The sequence below is a fragment of the Pteropus vampyrus genome, unplaced genomic scaffold (assembly GCF_000151845.1).
Source record: "Pteropus vampyrus isolate Shadow unplaced genomic scaffold, Pvam_2.0 Scaffold48, whole genome shotgun sequence".
NCBI classification, from domain to species: Eukaryota; Metazoa; Chordata; class Mammalia; order Chiroptera; family Pteropodidae; genus Pteropus; species Pteropus vampyrus.
In genome coordinates, this window is record NW_011888829.1 from 2,074,886 (window position 1) to 2,101,003 (window position 26,118).

Consider the following 26,118-nt stretch of genomic DNA (forward strand, 5'->3'; position numbering starts at 1 on the left):
TACAAATAGGAACATGGACTTTCTTAGACTTTAACTTAAATTTTAATATACAATTCCTAGTCAGTTTGTTTTTTTGTTGTTTTCAATTTCCTGATAAAAGTAAAATTATATAGATAAAACACCAGTAAATCCTAGATTTCAATTAATAAAATATTAGTTAATTGAATTTTGTTCTATATTAGTATTCTGGAATTAATTCACTTCTAGCCTATGGTGATGGCAAAGTGATGATTTGGATTTTAATTGTATACTGAATACCGGTGCTTAGCTTGTTTCGAATACCAGAGAACGTCTGCAAATGCCAAGGGGATAATTCTTTCATTAAGTGTTCCTATTCCACACAAATAGGATGCAGTACAAAGTTAGAGAACTTTCTTAGACAACAGAATTCCATACATCAATACGTCATATTTTCAAAGAACATTTAAGAACTTAAGAACACATCATAAAATACTAATTTTTTAAAAAGCTTGTTATGAAACAGAATATTATGTAAAACCTACTTTCTTGAGAAAGAGTCTAAAAAAGTACCAGGAAAATATACACAGTGGTGGAATAAATGGGTGATTTTTTTTCCTTTTTTGAATTTGCCTACAATGAACACGTATTACTTTTCAAGAGGGAAAAAAAAAAGGAACATTAAATCAGTAATGTGAAGGACAAATCTGAGAATGTCTCAGAATACAAAGAAGTGGAAGAAAGATGAAAAGAGTAAGAGAAGATGATATGGAAGGCAGAGAGAGAAAATATATGATTAATAAAAGAGTTCTCAAAACTCCAAGGCCAAATGGATCAAAAATAATAATCGGACACATAATAGAATGAAATACTGAAATATTCTTGAGCTGTAAAAATAGCCAGGTCTGAGAATGAAAGACATTATCATGTTCTAGGTACAAAATTAATGAAAACAAGATAAACCTAGCTAGAATCTGGAAACACTTCAATTTCAACGAAAAAGAAAAAATCTTACTAGCATTTAGGCAGAGAAAATAAATTACTGGTAAGGGAATAAAAAACCAGAATAGCCTGAGACTTCTCTATAATCCTAAATACAAAGCAAGGGTCAGTGGAACAGTATTTACAAAATTTGGAGTGAGACACTAAGTGATCCAAGAAATCTATAACTACTCAAGTGTGACAGCACAGAAATAATCAGGTATGCAAGAGCTAAGGAAGAATAGCTTTCACATTAGCTTTTTGAAAAGATTCCTTGAGTGAGGTACTCCTGTTAACTGAGAGACAAATTTAAATTAAAACTCATGAATGTGGGAACTGTGGTATAAAAGGATGACTGAGATCAATCTGACGTAGAGAATCAGATATGAATAACTTCAAAATTCATGCAAATAAAAACTTTATTCACAAAGACAAATGGTTAAAGGAAAAAACGTGAATGTATAAATTTGATTAAATGAAAAATAAGAAAGTTGACAGGAGAAAGGGTACTGGGGTGGGAAGAGAAGACAAGCGAAGGTATGCTAAATTCTTAAGTTACTACTTTGTTCTGGACTTTAATAAGACAGAGTTTTAAATATGCACTTTTGTCATGTCTTTCAAAAATTTTGAAGGTGAGCATGTGATACTTTACTAAAACAAACAAATTTGCATCCCAACAAAAACCTCATCTCCAGTGTCCCCATCACTGTGATGTCGACATCAGGAACAGTCGTTGGCCATAAGCTGTAATAAGCTATTATAAACAAGCTATATATTATAATAAGGTTTTTAAGGCCTCACGAGATCACACAATCTTACATTTTATCTCATGAACGTATGTAACATACATACCTGCACACTGGCTGTTACCACTGAAGACCCTGAGGCAGAGGATGGTCTATGTGGAGTAGACAACGGTTTAGTAGCACCCTGTGTTCCACTTCCTGTTCCCCCAGATAGACTAGTCCTATTAGTTCCGCTTGAGTTAAGGTTGCTACCTCTGCTGGCAGGTACATTCATTGCAATTCCACTCAAGCTGTTCTTCCCAACAGTTCCAGTGGATGATGAGTTTGGTAGCTTTGAAGAGGCCTGAAGATTTTTTGTAGATGAAAGGCCTGAAGTACGATTAGAGGGCAATAAATTCAAGGTGGGAGACTGTCTGCTGATATTTATTCCACTGGGCTGTTTATGGACTGGGTTGTTACTGCTGGAGTGACTACTCTGGGCTACTAGTGCATTCGGACTGGAACTTGGGGATACAGTAGGCTTGGGAGTTGGGTTGGACTTAGAAATAAGTTTAGTTGATACTGAAGGCTTAGCTGACAGAGAGGGCTTGGGTGAGGCAGAAGGCTTAGGTGAGGGCAAGGGTTTAGGAGATGTAGCAGGTTTGGGGGATGCGGCAAGTTTTGGGGATGCAGCCATTGAGAAGGGAGATTTGAAACCCTGCGTGGAGATTTGTGACACCATAGCCTTGGCTAAATAGTTACTGGAGGTAGTGGTGCTAGGTACTGTCCTAGAAACCAGGGGATGGGACCCTTGAGAACCATTTCCAGGTGAGGGAGCAGATAAGGGAAGGCGGTACATAAGTGGCTTATCTGAAGTCTTAATAAGTGAGGATGAACAGGAAAGCTGGGGATTATTACTTAATTTCACCACTGGGTTGGTCTGTGATTTACTAATGGTTGCTTGTAATGGAGACACATAATTTTGTTGGACAGCTGAATGCTGGTGCACCTTTGTTACTGGTGTTAATGAAGAAGCTTCTTGGGCCTCTGATGTTCCCAGAGCGTGAGAGGAGGCAGCAACTTGGGCTTGGGAAGAAGAGGAGATGTGGGTCTGTGAAGAGGAAGAAGCGTGAATCTGGCTTGACCTCTGCAGTCCTTGTTGAAGTAGCCTGGCTGGCAAAGGTTCTAAGGAAACTTTAGGGTTCTGAATCGAAGAACCAGCAATAAGGCCTGAAGAGATGCCAGTATGAGCTAAATCTTGGGGTTTCTTTGGTACTGGCCCTGTGTGACCAGCAATAAGACTTGATGAATGTGCAGTCTGAGTAGAATCTAGTTTTTTGGGAGTAGCCAGTGGCAGCTTACTCATGATACTTGCTAATTTTTCTTCCCTCAGCCCTGGACGAGGTTTTGTAGTTGGCATGCTTATCCTTGAGCCAGCCGGAGGGCCCTTGTTCCCATTGTTGATAACAGCTAAAGCTTCAGAAACAAGATCTAGTGCAGGTGGATGGAAAGAAAGGTCTTCATCTAGTGAGTCGTCAAGGCAGATCGTCTCCTGGGCTGGTGTAGAGCTAGAACTGGTGGAGGCCACGGCGGATGTGTTAGAGCTCGTCGAAGGACCACCAACCGAAGCCACCAAGGATGCAGGAGTTTTCTGGTCCTTTTTTGGACTACACTCCTAGCATAAACAGAATTATATTAGAAAAAAATAAACTGATTAATAAAAAATTACAAAGTATTATTTTTAAAGAACTAAGAAGTTATGATGATTAAAATTCCACTGTGAAAACCAAAATAATATTGACAGGACAGAGCTCCTGAAAGAATTGTCCTCATAAGCCTAACTTATCTGATATTTTGCACACAGCTGCCATACCTTAGTATGCCATTCTAAGAAGGCTTAAAATGAAACTGAAGGTACATTCATATAGGAGTCACATCATTGATGAAATCCCCCTGTCCAACCCACCCGTGTCAGATCTTTGAATAATATTATTCTAAATACATCTGTTCAGAGACTACTCTCTTTTTATCCTCCTTGTACCTAGGATAAATTCTGTCTTTATCCTAAGATTCTGATCCTCTTGTGTACTATAATTTGCTAGGATACTGACCCTCACTTTCTGCTTCCTTGCATTTCTGCCTCTTTGTATGCTGTCCTGCAGCTACTCATAGCTAGTTCATATAGAAACTTGTACACCAAACGGGCAGATGATTCAATCCAAGCATACTTAAATTGTGTTTTCTATTCATTATGGAAGAAGTCACTGATAATGTTTTCAACATATATTTACTAAGTGTCCACTATAAGTAAGGCACTGTGCTAAGAAAACAAGGAAACAAACAGCCCCACGTAAACCCAAACCTAAAGTCTTGCACTGTAATGGTTATCTGCACAACCACAGCACTTACCTTAGCCATAGTGAGGAAAGAATGGAGAGGAAAGGTCTTTACCATGACTTTCTAGGTACTACGGTAAACAAGCTGTTAAGAACACTGTTACACTTTAAGGCCCTTAGCAATTTTTCTAAGTTGCTATTCTAAAAGCCATGATTGAAAACTTCATTGCTTCTTAGATGTCTGTTGTGCATTAAGGTCAAAACTGTCTGCAAGGATGAATGGTAATGCAGATGAGACACGTTTGTTTTGACACACCATCCAATTACATGATTAGTAAAAACTCCATTATTATGAAAGGACAGAAACTGAGTGTGGGGGAGTGTTATCAGAATAATCTTGGTAGTGTTTTTTAAGTCTATTAATTGCTGTTTTAAGTCTATTAATAATTTTTTCAATATAAAAATAACATTAAATCCACCCAAGAGAGTATCATATAGATTTATATTGGCAGAGAAAACTGGTCAGGACATATATTTGAGTCAAAAAAGCAGGTTATTTCATTTATACAAAATGTTAATTCAATCTGAATAAATCAATAGTTGGATGGATGGACGGATGGATGGATGGATGGATGGATGGATGGATGGATGGAAGGAGAAGAGGTAGAGGCAGAGACCCAGAAGATGGGAGGGCAGATGCGTACCAAAATGTAAAAAGCTTTTTTCTCTGAGTAAGCAAAATTTCTGGATACTTTCACTTTTCTTTCTTACTTTTCTGTATTGTTTGTATTTTCTACTGTAAGTATTTCCTTATATTACCTAACTAAAATAGATATTTAAGGGATAATAGGATGGGAAAAAAACCAAATCAGCAATATAGTTTTTCCATTTTGAGAAAAGAAAAAAGTAACTTAATTATAAAAAAAACCCTATAATATCCTATCAGTTATTGCTAGAATTCTGATAAATTACTCATATATTTGATAGATGTACCAAAATTTAACCAACCCTCATTGGAAGGTATTAGGAGTTTAAAAATAAAGTGTCAAAACAAAGCATGAACTTAATAGATTTAATAAAATATTGGCTCAATATTATTTGGATTAGAAGACAAAGTAGGTTACTAACGAAAAGAAGGCTATTTACACTTTATTCAAAGAGCCTCTAAAATTAAACGTTAAGGCCCCAGAGTAACAAATATTTTGAACTTCTGATCATAACCTCATAAGCAAAGAAACTCATCTACTCAAAGAGATGAAGGCTATGAGGAAAGTCTAAAACCTAAAGGAAGTGGGTTTTCATTATAATTTTAATTTCAAATAATTACAGATTTCACCTCTAGAGGTTACACTTGATTCTTTCTTAACTCTGCTTTGTCTATTTGATAGGATATTTTTTTTAATCCCCTCTTCTAACTTCTTAACTATTAAAAGAAATTTGAGTTATATTACTATGTTCTAAACCCAATAAATCCATCACTTGCCCTCCTTAAGGATCTAATTCTGCTGACTATTTCTAAGTCTCACTCATAGTAATTTACTTCCTTTCATATTCTGTATTTGCAAATTGTAAGCTCATACTTGATGCAGTATCTATGTGATAAGATGTTGAGACCTGGGATGAGGGTGCATTTTTCCAGAGAGGATTTGATTTGCCAGGTGCCCTTGGTTAATACTAATCTAATAACTTCAGGTTATTTTCTCAGCTTGATGTTTTCCCAGATTGTACAGGTAGTGTAAATTAAACTCCTAAACCAAGGGAAATTCTCAGGGAGGACTCTCCTCTACTCCAGAACCCAGGCCAAGACACATGAGATTCTTAACCTTTCTGCTAGTGAGTGGATTTCTTTTCTAGTCCTTTCTTTTACTAAAGATGTCTTTCTTTGAGGGTCCCAAGTTTATGCAAAGTTTCATTCTAATTCTCAATCTTTATTAGTCCAAGAAAAGCCAATCTGCTGTGCTCCGAGAAGAAATTTAAAGGTCCATCACAAGGTCATGTACAGAAATAGCAAATGCTCCTAAGGGCAACCAAAGTTTCAGTAGCTGATTAACGCTATGGCAGCTGCTTTTTCGTTTGGGGCCTTAGGATTTCTCCTATATATCTGTAATCTCGGCTATGATTTTAAAGGATATCAGATCCCCAAGTTTCTTCCAGACCCTCTTAATCCTACCTTCTCGCTGGTATACCGTGCGCCATCGGCCCCCCACTAGTGTCTGCGAGCGCGGGAGGGCGGGCCTCGCATCTTCTTTGCCACCGGGGCCTCTGAGCCTGTACTTGGCACAGGGTGGCTGCAGGCAGGACTTCTAAGTAGTATTAAGCCTTACAATGTAATTACTATATGCAAACCTCCCAGTGCTACATAGTCATCCATTCTCCCAATTTCAACGGTTCTAGGGTTTTTACAAAGTCTGAAAACCACCATCTTAAGAGTACAGTACCTGTTGATCTATGCTAAACACCACATATTTCCATCTTAAGAATGCATTTCAACATTCACCATTATGACTAATAAAAGATTTGGTTCAATAGTTACCTTCACTTTGGGTTTAGGTGGAGGAATCACCTTTTTCTTTGCCCTAGGACAAAAGATGAAAAAGGAGGCCATGTCAGCAGCAGCTAGGTCACTCATTAGGAAGTTGTAATTACATGGGTAATTTCTCCTGCTATCTGGAAAGGTCTTTGAAGGACAGAACTACACATAAGTGCTGAACTTCTACGTGACTATATAGCAACATCTTCCCCAATTTCGATTAACTCAAAGAAAGGTCAAACCTTTAGTAAAATATGAAATATAGATAAAAGTTTTTTGAAAAACTGAATCTAAATATTCAAAGTAAAATAAAAATAACTCAAACTAGGCTAACAAAGCTGCCTAAGGAGATTCACTTCTAAGAGCTGGTAAGAATTTATAATTAGTTATAAGAAAACAGAGCTTCAAGAAACTTCGAACTCAAATGAAATCATGCCAAGTTGTAAATAACATTTAAAAAACAAAACGAAAAATTCTCAAGTTTTAAAGAAAATTATTTGTAATATAAAAATTCAAATAAAAACGTCAAAATAATAGAAAAAGGCAAGAAAAATATCATGAAAACTTGGAACCTTTGGAAAGCAGTGTGACAAAGTTGGAAGATTAAAAGCATCCTATGAATTCCATAGTAGGAGAAAGTATTCAAATGTTTGTTGAATAAAGGGTTGACAAGCTAAAATCCTTCACATTGTCTGAATATTTCTATTTCACTAAGTTAAATGTCATTAATTAACAAGCATCTTGATTCAAACTGCCAATCTACAATTCATTAAGGCAACAGCAATTTTCAAAGTTGATTTTTTTTTTTTTTTCCATAAAGACCACTTGGACAAAAGACTTTCAGGCACACCTATTCCGTAGGTTCCTACTTTCTGGTACAAAAGAAAATACAAATTTAGTTATGATAATGAAACTACTAAAAAAAAAAAAATTGCAGGAGAGAATCTATGTAAACACCTGCTTTAGAATTAAAGGAATGAATTATTTATATCTGAATTAAAACACATATGTGATTTTAGAACTATAGGGAAATTAAAGGCCAGAAATAATATTGACAAATACATATATACATATATCTCCCCATCCTAGGATAACTAAACCACTTGCAACAAGATAAACTTGTAACATATGAAACCAAAGTACTCCAAATTTATACTCAAAAAACAAGAAGAGTAAGAACTGAAAACCACAACCAACTCAATACATCTCTGATGGTATACTAACAAAGTGTCCTTCCTAAGAACGGATAAAAATTGCATCTGTTATAACTATATACAAGGAGAGGGAGAATACTGTAATGTCACCCAGATGTTAACCAGATCTCTTAGCAGAGTGATTTGCTAATTTTTATACTTTATTAACCCTTTAATACGACACTTGTGGGCTACAGAGAATTAGCTCTAAGTTGCAGGTAAAAATAAAAATCTTGTCGAGTTAACCAGTATGCACCCAAAAATGTAACCACAGAAAAAACTTGCTTTTTTACTACTGCCTTAGTAATCACATTAATTGAGGAAATAGCCAGTTTTGAACAAAAGGAAGGACATGAAGAGTAGGTTATTTTGTGGAATGAAACACTCTACAAGGCAAGTTAGAATAGGTATGCATACAGAACTGTCTTGGAAAGCACAAAGCTATAAGTTACCCATGCAGAGTCATCTTAAGAGTGGAAGAAAAAGGATACAAAAGAACTAAAGGGCAGAAGGCCCAGAACAAAAGGAACCACCAGAGCCCTTCCCATTTACATGGCTCCTTACTACCAGATCTCACGACACGTTACATTATGGATGCAGGTTTTTAGAGACTAGCCTGAGAACTGTGTAATAGATAAGTGTGTTCTGAGGTCTACATAGTTAACAGTAAAAATAATTATTTTTTAAAAAGGCGATGGTAACATGGACATTGTTTAAATGTATGTTTAAATCTGATTTCACCTAGCATTTAATTAACGATACTTTTGTTTACTAAAGCACATAACGTGAATAAAAATAAATGAAGAAATCTGGAGTCTGCATTTACTCACGGAGCAGAAGTAAGATGATTATGCACACTTCGGCTTTCCTTAAAAAGCATTCTGAAAAAATTAAAAGGACACAAATTTTTTTATGGCAGATAAATAACATGATGATCACTTTATCATTTCAATCATCTGATTTTCAACAGGCAAAATATCTGCTTATTTACCAAGTAAAATGTATAATGGTACAGTAAATTCAATAATTTATTTTATGGGGAGTTCTTACATCACTTCTATTTAAATCTTTAACAGATCAACAAACGTTTTCTGTTGATTTAAGAAGCAACACTTTAAAATGACTGGTTGAGATGGCCAAGTCTATTCATTTTAACATTCTTTACTTAAATCTTTAAACTTTAAATTGGGATACTTGGAGTTTTTGAGATACCACTCTATATTGACTGTTTTCAATAGAACCTAAGGCTATATCTCTTTTACTACCCTCTAAATCTTGTATTCAGTTCCTTATCTTCGTAATACTCATACAAAATTCCCCTCCCAAAGTTCATAACCATCTTTCCCCGCTCCCTTTTTCTCTACCACAATGAGAGCAGAAAAGAGTTTGTTTAAAAAAAAAAAACCTTTATTATATTTCTCTATCTCTATATCCATGTGACTGTTTAGTCTTCTAAGTGCCTTAAGTTTCCAAAGCAGAGATCATCTGAGATGACAATATAGAACGTTAAACACTTTAGGTTCTTAGCAAAACGAATGTCATATATGTGTGTGTGTATACCTGTATCTTTTTTTAATGTTTGGCATTTTTAATTTAGGTTTGTATTTGAGTTTAATGTTGTGTATAAGCAACAACAATAAGAAAGGAAACTTTAGGATGTCGTATTGCTTACCTTGCCTGCATCCAGCCCTTAGGCCACAATGGTTTCACTTCTGTCTCCATAAAGGATTTAAGATAATCCTCAGCAGACTGGCTTTTATTTGGCTCTAACTCATAGCAACCCAATTTGATCTCAACGAGGTTACATAACAAAGTTCTAAAGAGATTAAAAATATATATTTTTATATAAATCTGACTGTAAAATCATAGAAAATTAGGCTTAAAACCAATTTTTTAAAAAGCACATAAATCTGACAGCAATAGTAAAAAGTATTATCTGAAGAATTCAGAAGATGAAAGAAAGATAATTTCTAACATACATCATTAATTGAAATACAGCCAGATCCCCGAATTAAAGTTTTTTGAAATCTTTAATCAAAGCACCAAAGATGGAAAGGGGTAGTCCCACAACTAAATCCTTATTTGGGGTACAGAATTATTGGTAAGAAAGATGACTGATTACACAACAATTCTGAGTCCTTCACCTTCTGAAACTAGTATATGACTTACTCAATAATTAAAAGATTAGCTAATAAAAAGCATTATGTGAAAATAATAGTAGCACTCTAAAAATATTAGGATCAAATCAATCTTCTCTTGAATAAATTTTTCCTAAATACTAGTCTTTGGCTGCTTCTAATCTAGTCTTCGATTTACTGTAGATTATTTTTATGAGAAACCTTACTTCTACATTATCTATTTAGTTGAAAGCGAAGGCTCTAGTTAAATCTTACCTAATGGTGTCATCCCAGTGGAATTTCTTTCTTGGTCCTATGACACGTTTCCCTGGTTTCTCATCATCATCTTCCTCGGATCCATTTTTTTCTCGTTCTTCATCTGTTTGTAACCTAAAAATGAAAAACATTTTATGAAGCCAAGTTCTAACACAACATCGCCTATAATATGCTCCTTAGAAACTTGTGGAATTGCTTAATTGGATGTTAACCCAAAAAACAAAGTAAATAGGAAATCTATCTTTCCACATGTCACTTTGAATTTCAAGAATGTTACAGAGACTGGTAAATAGATCTTCAAACTATAATATAAAGACATGAACACTTATATTTTAGTTCAAAATATATTTGTGTCCAACCTCAGCCAGTGAGGTTGGTCAACAAGTAAAACGTCTGACCAAGTGTCAACTCTTCCTCTGATTACACCATGCACTAAATCAACAGACCTTTTGCCTTTCACATCAAAGCAACTGAGTGGGAAGTGATGTGTCATTTAGAAAATATTCAATTACACCATTTCAGTGGTACATACTTTAGATATTACGGATTGGCCTTAAATGGACTTGATCACCAAGAAGAAATCCACAAATATTTCTCAAATGCAAAAGCCAGTCCAAATAGAAGAGGTACATACTTGGCACACTTCGCTTGACTACGAGCCTGGCAATCCTCCTGGTATTTAAACAGCTGTTCAGGCATGACATTGCTAACAGCCAGTTTCAGTTTTTGCAGAGGTTCTCTTAAACGATCATCCTGAGAAAAAGAAGATTTTTCAAACATATTTACAAAACTTATTTTGCACGCAGATCCTCAAAATATAAAATTTATGTTTTAGACATTGATTATAGATTTGAAATGTTAACATATTTAAATGCAAACATTTCTTCTACAACACTGAGTTTTCATAATGCACACTGCTGTAAAATTAGGACAACTAGGTAGCCAAGGAAAGTCCATTTTTTACATTTTGCCTCAACATAAGTATTAATAGTGCTCCTTTACATTCTTAAAAATCCCACGTCTGGCCAACAAATTATATGGACACTTTAACTGTAATACAAATGATTAAATAAAGAACCAAATCTATAGTGTGCAGACTGCTACTGGTTAACCCCAGTATGATGGGGAACCGGTACCACGAGAAGAGATACTGCTTTGGAACATCACAACACATGATTTGGTCTGGATGACTGACAATAGGATGTTGGCATCCTGTTCTCTCCTTTATTGTTAGTAATTGTGACGTTAGTAATTTCGACTTATGTTGCTAGCAAAAATGCAAGGCCAAGGCCAAAGTGAAAGACAAAACTGAAAGACTCTTATTCATGTGGGTTCAGGGCAAAAAGAAAAGCAAGTAAATCTGTATCTTACAAGTTTAATCAATTAATTTATTATTTTCATCTTGTAACAAAATATATATGTAACTATTTAAAACATACTTTTATTACTGTCCTAAGTGCAGAAATATTATGAGACTTTGCTTTTCTTCACTGACACAACTATTTTTAACATGATTTCTGGCATGGAAAGGATTTTCAGGAATACAATGACCATGTTATGGCAGGTGTTTTTACAAATCAAAATATTTTATTTTATTTATAACATTTATCTTATTAATAAAAATATAATACAAATGTTACTAATAAGCATTTTACCTATTTAATGCATACCAATTAATAAATATTACTGCCATATGACAGTGTCTGCTATAAAATCCTAATTTAAAAAATGTGAAAATCCAGTATCATGGTTCCTGGATGATCACCTTTTAAGAATTATGTAGCTGAGATTATCTGCCTGGGAACAACCCAAATATCCATCAACAGTAAAATGAATAAATTAATTGAGATATATTCATACAATGGAACACTGTTCACACAGCGGTAAAAATGAATGGAGTTCTATCACATGTAAAGACATAGAAAAATCTGAAGTGCATAATGCTAAGTGTAAAAAAGCAGGCTGCAGAAGGAAACAGTACGACTCTATTAAAATACAGCTCAAAAACATGCAAAGCCAAAGAATATATTTGCTTACAAACATATGTGCTAAAACCATAGAAATAAAAAGCAAGGGTAGCCAAAAGGGATGTGCAAAAAGTCATTTTCCTACTTCTAATTATTTTATTAGTATCCATTTGTATCATTTGAACTTATAGCAGTAACCTCCAACTGTTAATGTCTGAAGAAGCCAGCCAGGCACATGCACAAAATTTATCTGACCTCAGATAAATTTCACTTGCTCGTTAACCTGCTTTGAATTGAGAAAGAACTATACTTTTTCAGTTGAAAAGTATTTTGTTAACAGAAGTATAGTACCTATAATAAAGAAATCTATGTCTGTCAGATCACATCTAGCACAGTGATGCAGGACACATTTATTCCCCTGTTTGCACCCAATGGACCTTGGATAGCCATGTTGTGCTGTGTGACTCCTACCCTTTGGCCAGAAAAGTTTAGGTTGACCCAAGATGGTATAATCAGTTTTTTTGTCCCAAGAAGAATTTGGACTAGGAAGAGAGAGCTGAGTCAGTTGCTGTGTGTGGCTTTTCTGTAATATAAAACCTTGGGAATGAAGTAATCTTATCTGCAGATACGCAAAAAAAGGATAAAAATGAGATGCGGGGAAAGAGGCAGAGAGAGAGTTGACCTGAATGATTAGTTCCCATCTTTCTTGACTACATTCTTGCCCTTAATTCCACGAAATACCTTTATTCCTAGAAAAAAAGTCCTTGTTTTTAGTCTTAGACTTCAAGTTTTTTCTATTACTTGTAAATAATTAGTATTTTTAAAATATATAGGCAAACAACTTATTAAGGGGCAAGTAATCAAGGCAAGGAAGGTACTAAAAACCATTTTATGGAAAGTGAAGAAGGGGACATAATAAATGCTTTTAAATATATAAAGGCCATCAAGTGGAGAAACGATTAGATTCATGAATGGACTCAAAGGTAGAATTAGGACCAACAAGGTGGGAAGCACCTGAATGTGGCTCAATGCATAGAACTTTTTGATATCATAATGAAATGTTTCTGACCAATGAAAGCATTTTACTTGGACGCTTAGTTAAGTTGAAGTCGAGGAGAATCTAACAAAACATGGATTTTATTACACTAATCTTTAAATTTACATGCCACCCGTGATTCTTACCACTGGTCTTCATAATGTCTGTATAGAATCATTTCAGGAATAAGAAAATTGAGTTATAAATGTCAGATTATTTGTTGAAGGCAAAGTTGTGTCAGGTGTGGAACTGAAATTAATTTATCAGCCCAAGAATCTATGCCTTAGAAAACATTATTTCGCACCTAAATCTATCAATTATTGAAAAGAAATTTTTTTCAGGGATCTAATATGTTTTTAATATACATACAACATGACTTTAAAGCAAGTGACATGCAAAAACTCCAAACAGAAACTGGCTTCTTCATAGGTTATAAAAACTCCGTGTAGATATTGTTTCTCCCCTTACCTGGACATTGAGATGTAACTTCTTCAGACGTTTTACCAGTGTTTCTTTGTTGCATGGCACGAAAGCTTCAAGATGGGCATAGACTCCACTACGAATGACAGGGCCCAGTTCCTGTAGCTGTAACTCAATGCTGACCAAAAGCAACAACAAGTAAACAGAAGCTCTTTTAGGCAGCGACATACGAGCAAGGAGGCAAAGGCAGGGATTCTTTTCTCATTTTACATTTCTATGATTTCCTAGATAGCATTTAGAAAATTTCAATGAGTCTTGCTTGTTTAAGAGAAGAATTTATATAACCACCAATAAGCTGGCAAATAGTTTTTCATGATCAGGGCAAAGCTTACATTTTTGTGTAAAGCACAGGAAATCCATTATTAATCAAAAGCTCATTTTCTCAAAAAGATATCATATACCCTTCCCCGTAAGTCCCCTGCAAATGAGTCACATAGTTTTGGTGAGTTCTTAAGAGTATATTTTCTTTAGAGGTGTTTGAAAACATTTCAGATTCAAGAGTTTTGTAAAACTCTTCTGGCTACTACACATACAAACTGTTTTATTCATCTTTGTTTCTCTTATTGTGCCTGCATTACAAACTAGACATCTAATACTTTGTTCAATTTATTCCACTTTTTTAGTTCCTTTCCTGTTTTCACTTAAAAATTAATTTTTTAGGCAGAAAACAAATTGTTAAATGGGTATTTCACCTTACAGTTATTTAAAAGTTAAAAAAAAATAAAGGAAGAGTTAAAAAAAATAAAGGAACAGCCTCCATATGCTCAGTAAGACCAGCCAATGAATAAGTAAATTGAGGTTTCTTCCAAGATGGAAGACATTACATCTGGCAGCTGCTACTGTAGAGAGATGAAAACAGATGTTAAGTTGAAGGCCGAGACCAAACTGGGGCTCTTGGCAACAAACTATGTCCAAACCTTTACATTCTATCATAGGAGAAGGTGCAGATAAAATTAATAAATACTTTTCTCTAATATAAGATGTATCCAAAGACTCATTTAACAGCTTTTGGGGAAGGAAAGAAACCCTGCTATAGCAAATGTATCCGTCACTCCTAAGACACAGTGCAATTTCAAAAACAACAAAATGTGGAAACCTATGTTCCTTGGAATTGGCAATAGAAAATTCTCGGTAGCAGAGAAGGCAAACACAATTTAAAAAAAAAGGTCAGGGGTTGGGGGTGGGGAGACATTTAAGATCTATAAGAACCAGGGGTCAAATGCAGAGGTTCATCTGGAAAACAATTACCACGGTCACGAGTTCTGGGTATAAACATTTGGTTAGGTTAACAGTATGTGGTTAGATTTTTATTAAAAGTCTAGATTCCAGGTAGGAGGCTTTTAGGCTTGTCCCACTATTAAAGGTTAGTTGAAACTGAAAATAAAATAGACGCCAGGTAGTAAGAGATTTCAAGTAAGGAAAGGTTAACTCAATGACCTACAAATCATTGGTTTCCAAAGAGGGAGGTAACTTAGTAACAGAAGAGCTGACTCCTTGCTCCTAAGCCAATAATATTAGGTAAAAATTAGAGAAATGTATTAACTCTAGAGGTTATTGACTATATTGGTCTATCACAAATATATAAAAATTGCTATCTGAGAGGAGTACACAGTCATGTGCCACATAATGATGTTTTGGTCAACGACAGACCACATATATGACGGTGGTCCCCTAAGATTATAACGGAGCTGAAAATTTCCTGTCACCTAGAGATGTCACAGCCATCATAATGCCATAGTCCATCATGTTACTTACTCGCAGGTTTGTGGTGATGGTGGTGTAAACAAACCTAATGCACTGCCAGTCATGTAAAAGTGAAGCACATAGAATTATGTATAGTACATAATGCTTGACAATAAAAATAAACGGCTGTTACTGGTTTATGTATTTACTATACTACGTTTTTTATTGCTATTTTAGAGTGTACTCTTTCTACCTATATAAAAAGTTTGCTATTAAACAGTATGCTGTGTTATACCAGCAGCAGTCCCATATTTTTCATGTTTACCTTGTCTCTTGATTGCATAATTTTCTCTTGTGTTTCATTTAATATCATGTTGTTTTACAAATTTAGTGTAGCCTAAGTGTACAGTGTTCATAAAGTCTACAGTAATGTACAGTAATGTCCTAGGTCTTCACATTCACTCATACTCATTCGCTGACTCACCCAGAGCAACTTTCAGTCCTGCAAGTTCCATGGAAGGTTAAGTGCCTCATACAGGTGTACCACTTATTATGTTTTCCAGTGGCCCCCAACCTTTTTGGTACCAGGGACTGGTGCACCTATGAGAATCTAATGCCTGATGATCTGAGGTGGAGCTGAGGCGGTGATAATAGTGCTGGGGAGCGGCTGCAAATACAGATGAAGCTTCGCTCGCTCACCTGCTGCTCACCTCCTGCTATGCAGCCCAGTTCCTAACAGACCACTGACAGGTACTGGTCCACAGCCTAGGAGTTAGGGACTCCTGTTTTATACCATCTTTTTACTGTACTTTTGTTTAGATACAAAAATACCATTGTGTTACAACTGCCTACAGTATTCAGTACAGTAATATGCAGTACAGGTTTATAGTCTATGAGCAATAGGCTGTACCACGTATCTTAGGCATGCAGTAGGCTACACCGTCTAGGTCTATGTCAGTAGTACACTCCATGCTATGTGCACAATGATGAAATTGTTTAACATATTTCTCAGAATGCATCCCCATTGTTAAGCAGTGCATGACTATTTTAAGCACACGTCCCTCAAACATCTACTTTAATTTTTTTTAACGAATTCCAATCTTCTAAGATCTAAGAAGTATCTCACGACAACTACAAACACATGGCAACAAAAGTTTGAATTTCAGATGTTTTCCCATTTATTTCTCAGAGAAATAAAGGTTCTCCTGAAGTGGTAAATGTTCTTGAGCCCTGCCCCCTTCTTTCCATCAGGCTCCTTTTCCTTCTTAAGTGAAATCTCTTCAAAAGCAGATTTCCATGCGTGAAAGTTAGTATGGATGGGACTCAAAACTCTGATAATAAATTGAGCATGAGATCACTAAAGGATCTAAATAAATGAAAATATACTGGGACCATCTGCTGTTAATGCACTAGAGAACAAACATGGGTTCTGTTGAGTAAATATGTTGGAAACTCACATTTATACCTCTCTATGCAAGGCTCTCATTTGCCTCTGCAGAAGCTTCAAAGAAATGCAACATGGGAATCCAAAGCTGAAGCAATGGCCACCTTTGCAAAAAAGATTCTCCTGCTTAGGAATATTCAGTGATAACTACTATGGTATTTTCACACAGTATTCTACAAATACAGCCATTTTCCTATAGGTGATATATGACACAGCTTCATAACCCATCAACTTCCTTTTTTTAAAAAACAAAATATTTTTCTTATTCAGTTTAAAACACTAGTAAAGAGAAGCTCTAACTCCAAATGAATTCTGGAATCTACTGAATTTCCTGATTTTTCCTCACGTATTCCAGGTATCCTATCAATATTGTCCAAATAATACAACCATCAAAAAAATACTAATTTAAGAAAGTCTTAGGGAGCAATAACCCAAACGCAAAATCCAAATAGCTGTTATATTATAGCAAGAATTCAAAAGCCTATTGACGTTTTAACTGATGACAGACAAGACGTGTGCTTGTCCCTCCTGTCCCTGAACAACTACTTTATTCAGATGGGCTAGTTCTAGGGTTCCCTAAAGACTTGGTTGGAAACATGTGGTTGAGAGTTGTTCGGGATTTTTCTAACCCCTCAAGAGAGTAAGGAAAAGCTGTGGTATAGGATCAACCCTTTCACTTTGTTAACCTTCCTTTATTTGGAAGAAACAGACAGATACAGACAGACTTATTGATAAGTCTATTCGTATTGAAATTCAAAAGTCACTACTCACTCATGAGCTCCTTAAAGGAGCATCTGACAATGAGACTGCAGACAGGTCTCATCACAAGTGCCCAACAGGATTGGCAGTACCTGCCTACAGCATTTGTTGAACAGAACCATTACGCTGAATTGAAATCACAGGTAAAGAATGCCAAAGATTTTATTAGCAATGTCTCCTTGAGGTACAAGAAGAAATAGGGGAGGAGATCAAGCCAGTGTATTGTATATGTGTTGATCCAGGCTGAATTCAATTAGGCAAAAAGTAAAAGTGTTCCCTTCCAACAACTTATCTTTTTTCCTCCCCAGCACAAGGCAGCAATGGTGAGGCAGAGCCAGGACACCTGGATAATTTCATGGGAATAACTATCCAAAATAACCATGTACCATATGCCCTTTGAAGATCAACTCTGTCCAGGGAATAAGGGAGGTTTGTTTAAGAAAGTGGAAAAAAAGAGGCCAAGGGCATTAGCAAATGACTAAAAGGAAAAAAATTCAACTGCACAATAGGGTTTATAGAATTAGAGGCACACTCTCTAAAATAAAACATAGATGGGCTCCAAAAAACTAGAGGATTTGTTTTAAGATACATATGGGACGAATTAACAGAGAACCTGTTAATAGAATGCTGATAGTTTATTTGGGATGTTATGTCTCAAGAAAGGTCTTTTGATTTTCCCAGGGAAAAAATAGTCGTTCCCACTTACAGAAGAATAAAATTAAAAAAAAAAAAAATTTGTCTCAGTCTCTGGTAAAGGACCTGATCTAGTAAACTTAGGGCTTTCAAATGTAAAGAAAATGAAGAGCTAATCAGATCCCTGATGATGGAATCTGGGGCAGCGCTGATGAGTCATGGTCACCTTGTTTACTGATCTGGGTTTTAGGGGAGATAAGTAAAAGGAGCTGGTGCAGACAGGAAGCATTCACCTTGCTTTCAGGTGACAGAAGGAATATAAAAATCCCTGGCTAAAAGAAATTCACCACACTAGTATACTAGGTTAATGTTTCATGTGTCTATGGGGACCAAAAACATATTTTAAGTACTCCAGGATAATGAGAGATTGCAATTAATTAAAATAGTTATCAGAACCAACAATCCAATTCATTCTCTTATCTCATGAGAAACCATCTCCATTATATATTTAAAAGGCAGAAATCATAATATTAGAAACACTGCTTTCCTGTTTCTATACGATGCTACTAAACCACCAATACATTATTTTTATCACAGAAGAGTAAAATTTGCTGTTTTCCCCAGAATCACTTCTTTTTTGCCCAGTTCTGCTTGCAGCCAATTATATACACCATTTTTTTAACAGTTAAAATTTATAAGTCAATAGGTTTATAAATATATCTTATTAAACCACGATCTTAGAATCTGAACCTTCATTACCATCAAACTAAACTAAGAGTGAAAATTATCACAGTTTAAACACAGTCTATATCATATATCAGCCTTGACCCTCTCCTTCCCAGTCTAACTTTTGTCTTCTCCACACTGGACTCCATCCTACCCCACAATCATGATTTCTTCATTAAACATACTTTCCACTTGGCTATAAACGTTTGTATGTATTATAATTAACTTCATTAGACATCAATGGAATTATATTTCCCAAATCTGAAGAGTAGACAGAAAATTATATCGAATTTAATACAAACACTCAAAACTGTCCCAGAAGGGTATATTCATATAAGTTGACAAAAAATACATTTAAATCTAGAATACTATTCAACTTGTACAGTACTTACTTGCTCTGGCAATTGTAACACTGGAAGTTTTGATCATCATAAGGGGTCCTGGAGAACCAATATATGCAGAAGCATAATTTTGCAGAGGAACAAATGTTAATCATACATGCTGTGAAGCTAAATGGGAAGAGCTAATGCATGAGACTAGTCAACCACTCAGTATTTATCTCGAAGACCAGCGATATTTTAAATAAATTCTTAACGTTTAAATAATTTTTAAGATTTTTTTTTAAATCAAAGAAGAAAATTACTTACTCCAGAAGAATATTATTCATATCTTGTGTAAAGAATTTTTTCCTTCCTTCTTCATCAAAAAGTTTGGCAGCCTAGAGAAACATAAGATTGGCAATATAACTCTCAATAAACTCATTATTTGTTTCCCTATCAATTCACTAAAGAATAATCTCCTTGAGGATGGGGTTATGATTTACTTCACTTTTTATTCTCATAGTACCTGGTATAAGTAGTCAATTAAAAAGTGCTGAAACAAACTTAGTATATATTCTTTTCTTTCTCATTATGTCTGTATTTAAGTTTTCTCAATCTTCCTAAATTCACGAAATTATACATAACAACTTTTTAGTGCTTTGGGTTTCTTATATATTTTGACTATCCACAGGTTTGTTTATTAATTTTTGCTGTGATCGTCAAGATAAGAGAAAGCAGATGTCTAACGTTCTATAGACATTACTGTCTACAATGTGTCTGTTAAAATTTATTTTCATGACCATGTTTAATACACAAAACAGCTGATGATACTGGTATTATAGCCCCTATTTTTATAAACAAGGAACCTAAATCTTACAGAGGTTACATAATATGACCTAAAATCACACTGCTAGTAAATGGTGGATCCAGGGCTCAGACCAGAAGCTTTCTGACTTCAACTGTGCAACATGGCCACCCTGTACAAAGACACTTGGCTTACTGCAGCCAGTTGGGTTCTATCTAATTACATACTAACTATTATCACAGATAAATAAAAATCAGTGAGTTTAAGGATAATATTTTCATCACATCTGTCACCTTAACCAGCTGACCAGAAAGAAACAAAGAATTTACAAACCAAGACATTCAACCATAAGCAAATTTTACTGGGGAAATCACAAAAGATAGTTTATCTTGGGATCAACCAGATGTCAAACATCAAGAGGCCTGATACAATAACCTGAGCCAGCCATATGCGACTCTGTCAATCTACCGAGTTATTTGACATGCTGTAAACAGATGAGGAAAATTTCTGAGATAAGCCTCAGCATTTCTAAGAAAGGATAAAGATTGGCTATGTGTAAGGGGCAGAAATATAGAGGAAATATAGAAGAAAGCTAGAATGAAAACTAAACTTCAAGAAAGAGAATTAAAAAAGTCAAGAAGTTGAATAGTGAAAGATGTTACATAAGAAAAGAGCACCTAGAAGAAACTCTTTATCAGACATGAGCATTTTAGCCAAGGATGAATTTTCATTTACTGAAAGTGGGGGGGGACCTTTCATATTTAAAAAAAAAAAAAAAAAGGAAAATTCATAGATATCAGTAAGTAAAATGAATCCTCTTACTGATAACTTCCTGAAAGAAATAAAACCACAACCTAGAGTATTATACCCGGTGAGGTTATCATTCAGAATTGAGGGAGAGAGAAACAGATTCCCAGACAAGCACAAACGAAGGGAGTTAACCACCAGTAAACCAGCTTTGCAAGAAATGTTAAAGGGTCTTTTCTATGTAGAAAAGAAAAGGCTATAACCAGAAATAAAAGAGGAAAAAAAATCTCACAGGTAAAGGCAAATATATAGAATTATTACAGTGAATCAGCCACTTATAAACCTAATGTGAAGGTTAAAAAACAGAAGTAGCAAAATTAACTATAACTATAATAAATAATCAAGATCTGCAGAACGAAAAAATATGAAATATGTTGTCAAAACACAAACTGTGCAGGGGGTAGTATAAATGCAGTGCTTTTAGAATGTGTTTAATAGCTTATAGCTTAAAATAGACTGCTATAGAGATGGATATATGTGAACCTCGTAGTAACCACAAACCAAAAAAATTACAAAAACTACACAAAAAATAAAGAGAAAAGAACCCAAACAAAACACTAAAGAAAACAAGCAAACCAAAATTAAAGAGATCAAGGAACAGAGAACTAAAAAAAAAAAAACAACCAAAAAACAATTAAGCAAACAGCAATAAGTACATACGTGTCAATAATTACTCTAAATGTAAATGGACTAAAAGATCCAATCAAAAGACTAAGTGGCTGAATGACTTAAAAATCATGACCCATCACTGATATGCTGCCTACGGGAGACTCACTTTGCATCGAAAGACACACACAGACTGAAAGTGAAGAGATAGAAAAAGATGTTGCATGCACATAGAAACAAAAAGGAAACTAGTATACCAATACTTATATAATACAAAATAGACTTGGAAACATAGACTGTAAAAAAAGACAAAGGAAGAAATTACATAAAGATAAAAGGGTCAATCCAAGAAGATACAATAATTTTAAGTATCTGTGTACCTAATATAGGAACACCTCAATATACAAAGCATATCTTAATGAACCTAAAGGAAGAAATTAACAGCAATAGAATAATAGTAGGGGACTTTAATATCCCTCTTATATCATTGGATGATCATCTGGCCAGAAAATTAATAAGGAAATTACCTTAATGACATTAGGTAAGATCAAATTAAGACATTTATAGAACTTTTAATCCAAAAACTGCAGAGTATACCATTTTTTCAAGTGCATATAAAACATTCTCCAAGACTGATCATATATTAGACCATGGAACAAGTCTCAACAAATTCAAGAAGGCTGAAATTATATCAAGTATTTTTCTGACCACAATAGTATGAAACCAAAAACTGACTATAAGAAAACTGGAAAAAACATAAACATGTGGAGACTAAACATGCTACTAAATAACCAATGGATTAAGGAGGAAATCCAGAAATATCCTGAGACAAATGAAAATGAAAATACAACTCCCCAAATTTATGGGATGCAGCAAAAGCAGTTCTAAGATGAAAGTTCATAGCTATACAGGCCTACCTCAAAAAATAAGAAATGCCTGAAATAAAAACTTAAATTTTATTAAAGTTATACCTAGAAAGAACAAAATCCAAAGTAGAAGAAAGGAAATAATAAAGATCAGAGCAGAAATAAACAAAATAGAGTCTAAAAAAAAACAACAACAGAAAAGATAAATAAAACCAAGAGCTGGTTCCTTGAAAGGATGAACAAAATCGACAAGCATTTAGTCAGATTCATCAAGGAAAAAAAAAAAAAGCCCAAGAAATAAAATTAGAAATGAAAAAGGAAAGGTTACAACTGACATCACAGAAATACAAAGGATCATTAAAAAACACTATGAATAATTATACACCAACAAATTGAACAACATAAAAGAAATGAATAAATTTCTACAAACATACAAACTTTCAAGATTGAATTAGGAAGAAATGGCAAATCTGAACAGACTGACTACTAGCAACGAAACTGAAGCTGTAATAAAAAAAAAAAGTAAAGAAAACCCTCAACAAACAAAAGACTCGGAGCAGACAGCTTCACAGGTGAATTCTACCAAACACGTAAGAAAAATTAATACCTATCCTTCTCAAGCTATTCCAAAACACTGAAGAGGAAGGAATGTTTCTGAACTCATTCTAAAAGTCTCCATAACACTAATACCAAAACCAAAGACGCAACAAAAAAGGAAAATTATAGGCCAATATCTCTGATGAACATAGATTCAAAAATTCTCAATAAAATATCAGCAAACCAAATTCAACAATACATTAAAAAGATTATATCAAGTGAGATTTGTCCTAGGGATGGAAGGAAGGCTCAATATCTACAAATCAATTAACACAATACACTACATCAACAAAACAAAAGATAAAAATCACACGATCATCTCAATAGATGCAGAAAAAGCATTCGACAAAATTCAACATCCATTTAGGATGAAAACTCTCAAAAAAGTAAGTACAGAGGGAACTTACTGCATATAATAAAGGCTATATATGACAAAACCCACAGCTAGCAACATAACAGTGAAGAGTGACTACTCCTAGAAGAAAACACAAGCAGTAAACTCTTTGATACGTCTTAGTAGTGTCTTTTTTGATATGTCTGCTCAAGCAAGGGAAACAAAAGAAAAAATAAACAAATGAGACTAGAAGGATATATTCGCAAATGATATAGCTGATAAGAGATGAATATCTAAAATACATAAGAAACTCCTATAACTCAGTAACATAAAAAATAAACAAACTGATCAAAAAATGGGCATAGGATATAGACATTTCTCCAAAAAAGACATACAGAAAACCAACAGACATATGAAAAGATGCTCAACATCACTAATCATCAGAGAAAGGCAAATCAAAACCACAGTGATACCACCTCACGTCTGTCAGAATGGCTATTACTAAAAAGTCAACAAATAACAAGTGATGGCAAGGATGTGGAAGAAAGAGAATCTTCATGCACTGTTGGTGGGATTGCAAATTGGTGCAGGTACTATGGAAAACAGTATGGAGATTCCTCAAAAAACTGAAAATAGAACTACCATATCACATAGTGATTCTACTTTTGGGTATTTATCCGAAGAAATTCAAAACACTAAAAAGATATATGCACCTCTATATTCATTGAAGCATTATTTGCAATAGGTAAGATATGGAAGCAACCTCGATGTCCATCAATAGATGAATGACAAAGAAGATGTGATACACACATCCATGTACACACACACACACATGGAATATTATTCAGCAATAAAAAAGAATGAAATCTTGCCATTTACAACAAAAGGGATGGACATAGAGGGTATTATGCTAAGTGAAACAAGACAAAGACAAATATCCTATGATTTCACTTATATGTGGAATCTAAAAAACAAAACAAAACAAATGAACAAACAAAACAAAAAGAGACTCACGGAAATATAGATCAAACTGATGGTTGTCAGAAGGGAGGAAGGGGGAGGGGGGACGGGAAAAAAAATGAAGGGGAGTACAGTCAGCAATACTGTGATAACTGCATAGTGACAGATGATTACTAGACTTAGTGTGGTGATCACATTTTATTAAGGTATATAAATGTCAAATGATTATATTGCACACCTGAAGCTAGTATTATATACGAATGATACTTAAGTAAATATGTAAATATACTAAACAAACAAAGGCCATGCATATAGCCAATGACTGAAAAATTAAAAGTTTGTTGATAATTCGAGTGTTGGGATTATGGGTTATTGTCTTAAAAAAAAATTGTTATAATTGTGTAGCAAATAAAAAACAAGAGAATTAATCCACTTACTACACGGAGGTCTTCAATACGTTTTTCAAGAAGGACAGGCAGACCCTCTGGGAGTGCAGGTACCACCTTGGGCATAACCTGAGAGGCATAGGTTGGCTGGGTGGTGTTTCCATTCTCTCCCCCTGACTCAGAGAGGGGGCTACCATCAGAAGCAGCATCCAGTAATCTGTCAAAGTCGATATCATCTAGTATCTTTAGGGCACTTTCAGCTTCCTGAAACAGTTCATGTTCATTTGTGCTAACAAAAATGGGGAGGTCCGGATCAGCATTGTTCAGATTTAAGTCTGAGACCTCATTTCCCAATGCTGCAGCAGCAGATGGGGGTTTATTCAGAGAGGTGGTCATTAAGTTCACTGGGACTTTGATGGGGACTTTGGGGTTAGAATCCTTATCTAACACATCCTTCTCTTTCTCAAATTTTCGTAACATGGCAGCTAGAGAAAGAGGATCTTTATAACGTTTCTTCTTTTTTTCAGACTTGTGTGAATTTAGAGCCACAACTCTGTGAAGAAAAAAAATCAGTCAGACTATGTATGATTTTAAAGATTAAAGTCTCCCTCAATAAGCAGGCACAGATTATGAAAAAATCATTTGACAGCTGGGAGAGCTGACTTCTTATTAAATTATACTTTTACAGTAGCATCTTCATCATCATCTGGATTGTCACTTAAGAAAAGTAGATAGGTAAATGGGCATTCAAGTGAAGAAATGAAAGGAACAAAATTAACAGTGTAATGAAACTGAATGTAGTAGCTCAGGTTTATTAAAATATACTAGGCTTAACTTACTCTTTTTGGAATGTTCACATTCTTTAGCACATCTACAAAGTTGTCCCCTAAAGAATCAACTAAGTAAAGAAATGTACTTTTGTTGAAAACAGAGTTGTCTTAGAGCCAGAAAAGCCCACATAGTACACCTTCAAACTTGTAACCCAAGTGGCTTGTGCTGCAAACTGCCAAAGAAATACAAAATCCTCTTGTCAGTCTGTGAGCCTTCATCCATTACCATGTCATCTATCTAGACCCTATTCAATCTGCTACTACCTTCTGATCATTTTTCACTTTCTATTCTAGGAACAGCCATGGTGGCAATTAGAGATAGGAAATCTTTCCTAAATTCTATGGCTTATATGCTTCTATGTACACTAGAGAGCCTAAAAGATTATGAGTACCCTGAAGGCAGTCCAATGTTTCAATTACTGTGCTTGGTATACCATTGGTACTTAATAAATATTTGCTAAATAAGTTATAAATGAGATGATAAATTCAATAAAAGGCATTGCCTAGAGTTTCTCTTCCCAAAGAAGGTTACTTATAAATAATGAACATTTAAAAGAACCGTTAGTAATATATATGCCTTTTCTTACTAATTTCTTAATGACTCAAGGGCCACTATAATCTCATACTCAGGAGGGGATAAAGACCTCCCTACATCAACCTTTTCAATATTGATAGCCAAAATTTCAGATGCACTTCCCCTGCTAAGGAAGGGAAGAATATCTGGCCTTTCATAAGTTTCTGTATCTTAGTTTTTCAAAAAAAG

At 34.9% G+C, this 26,118-nt stretch overlaps 1 protein-coding gene across 1 annotated transcript in view; it reads right to left on the reverse strand.

Moving 5' to 3' along the window:
• Nucleotides 1–26,118, reverse strand: part of UBN2 (ubinuclein 2) — a 67,132-nt gene that overhangs the window by 17,298 nt on the left and 23,716 nt on the right. Inside the window, exons 7-15 of the mRNA XM_011359560.2 lie at nt 24,577–25,078; nt 19,492–19,562; nt 13,588–13,717; nt 10,751–10,869; nt 10,117–10,230; nt 9,396–9,539; nt 8,554–8,604; nt 6,534–6,576; nt 1,792–3,339 (exon numbers count right to left, since the gene is read on the reverse strand). Of these exons, the coding sequence (XP_011357862.1) occupies nt 1,792–3,339; nt 6,534–6,576; nt 8,554–8,604; nt 9,396–9,539; nt 10,117–10,230; nt 10,751–10,869; nt 13,588–13,717; nt 19,492–19,562; nt 24,577–25,078 (2,722 nt within the window). The remainder of the gene's footprint in view (nt 1–1,791; nt 3,340–6,533; nt 6,577–8,553; nt 8,605–9,395; nt 9,540–10,116; nt 10,231–10,750; nt 10,870–13,587; nt 13,718–19,491; nt 19,563–24,576; nt 25,079–26,118) is intronic.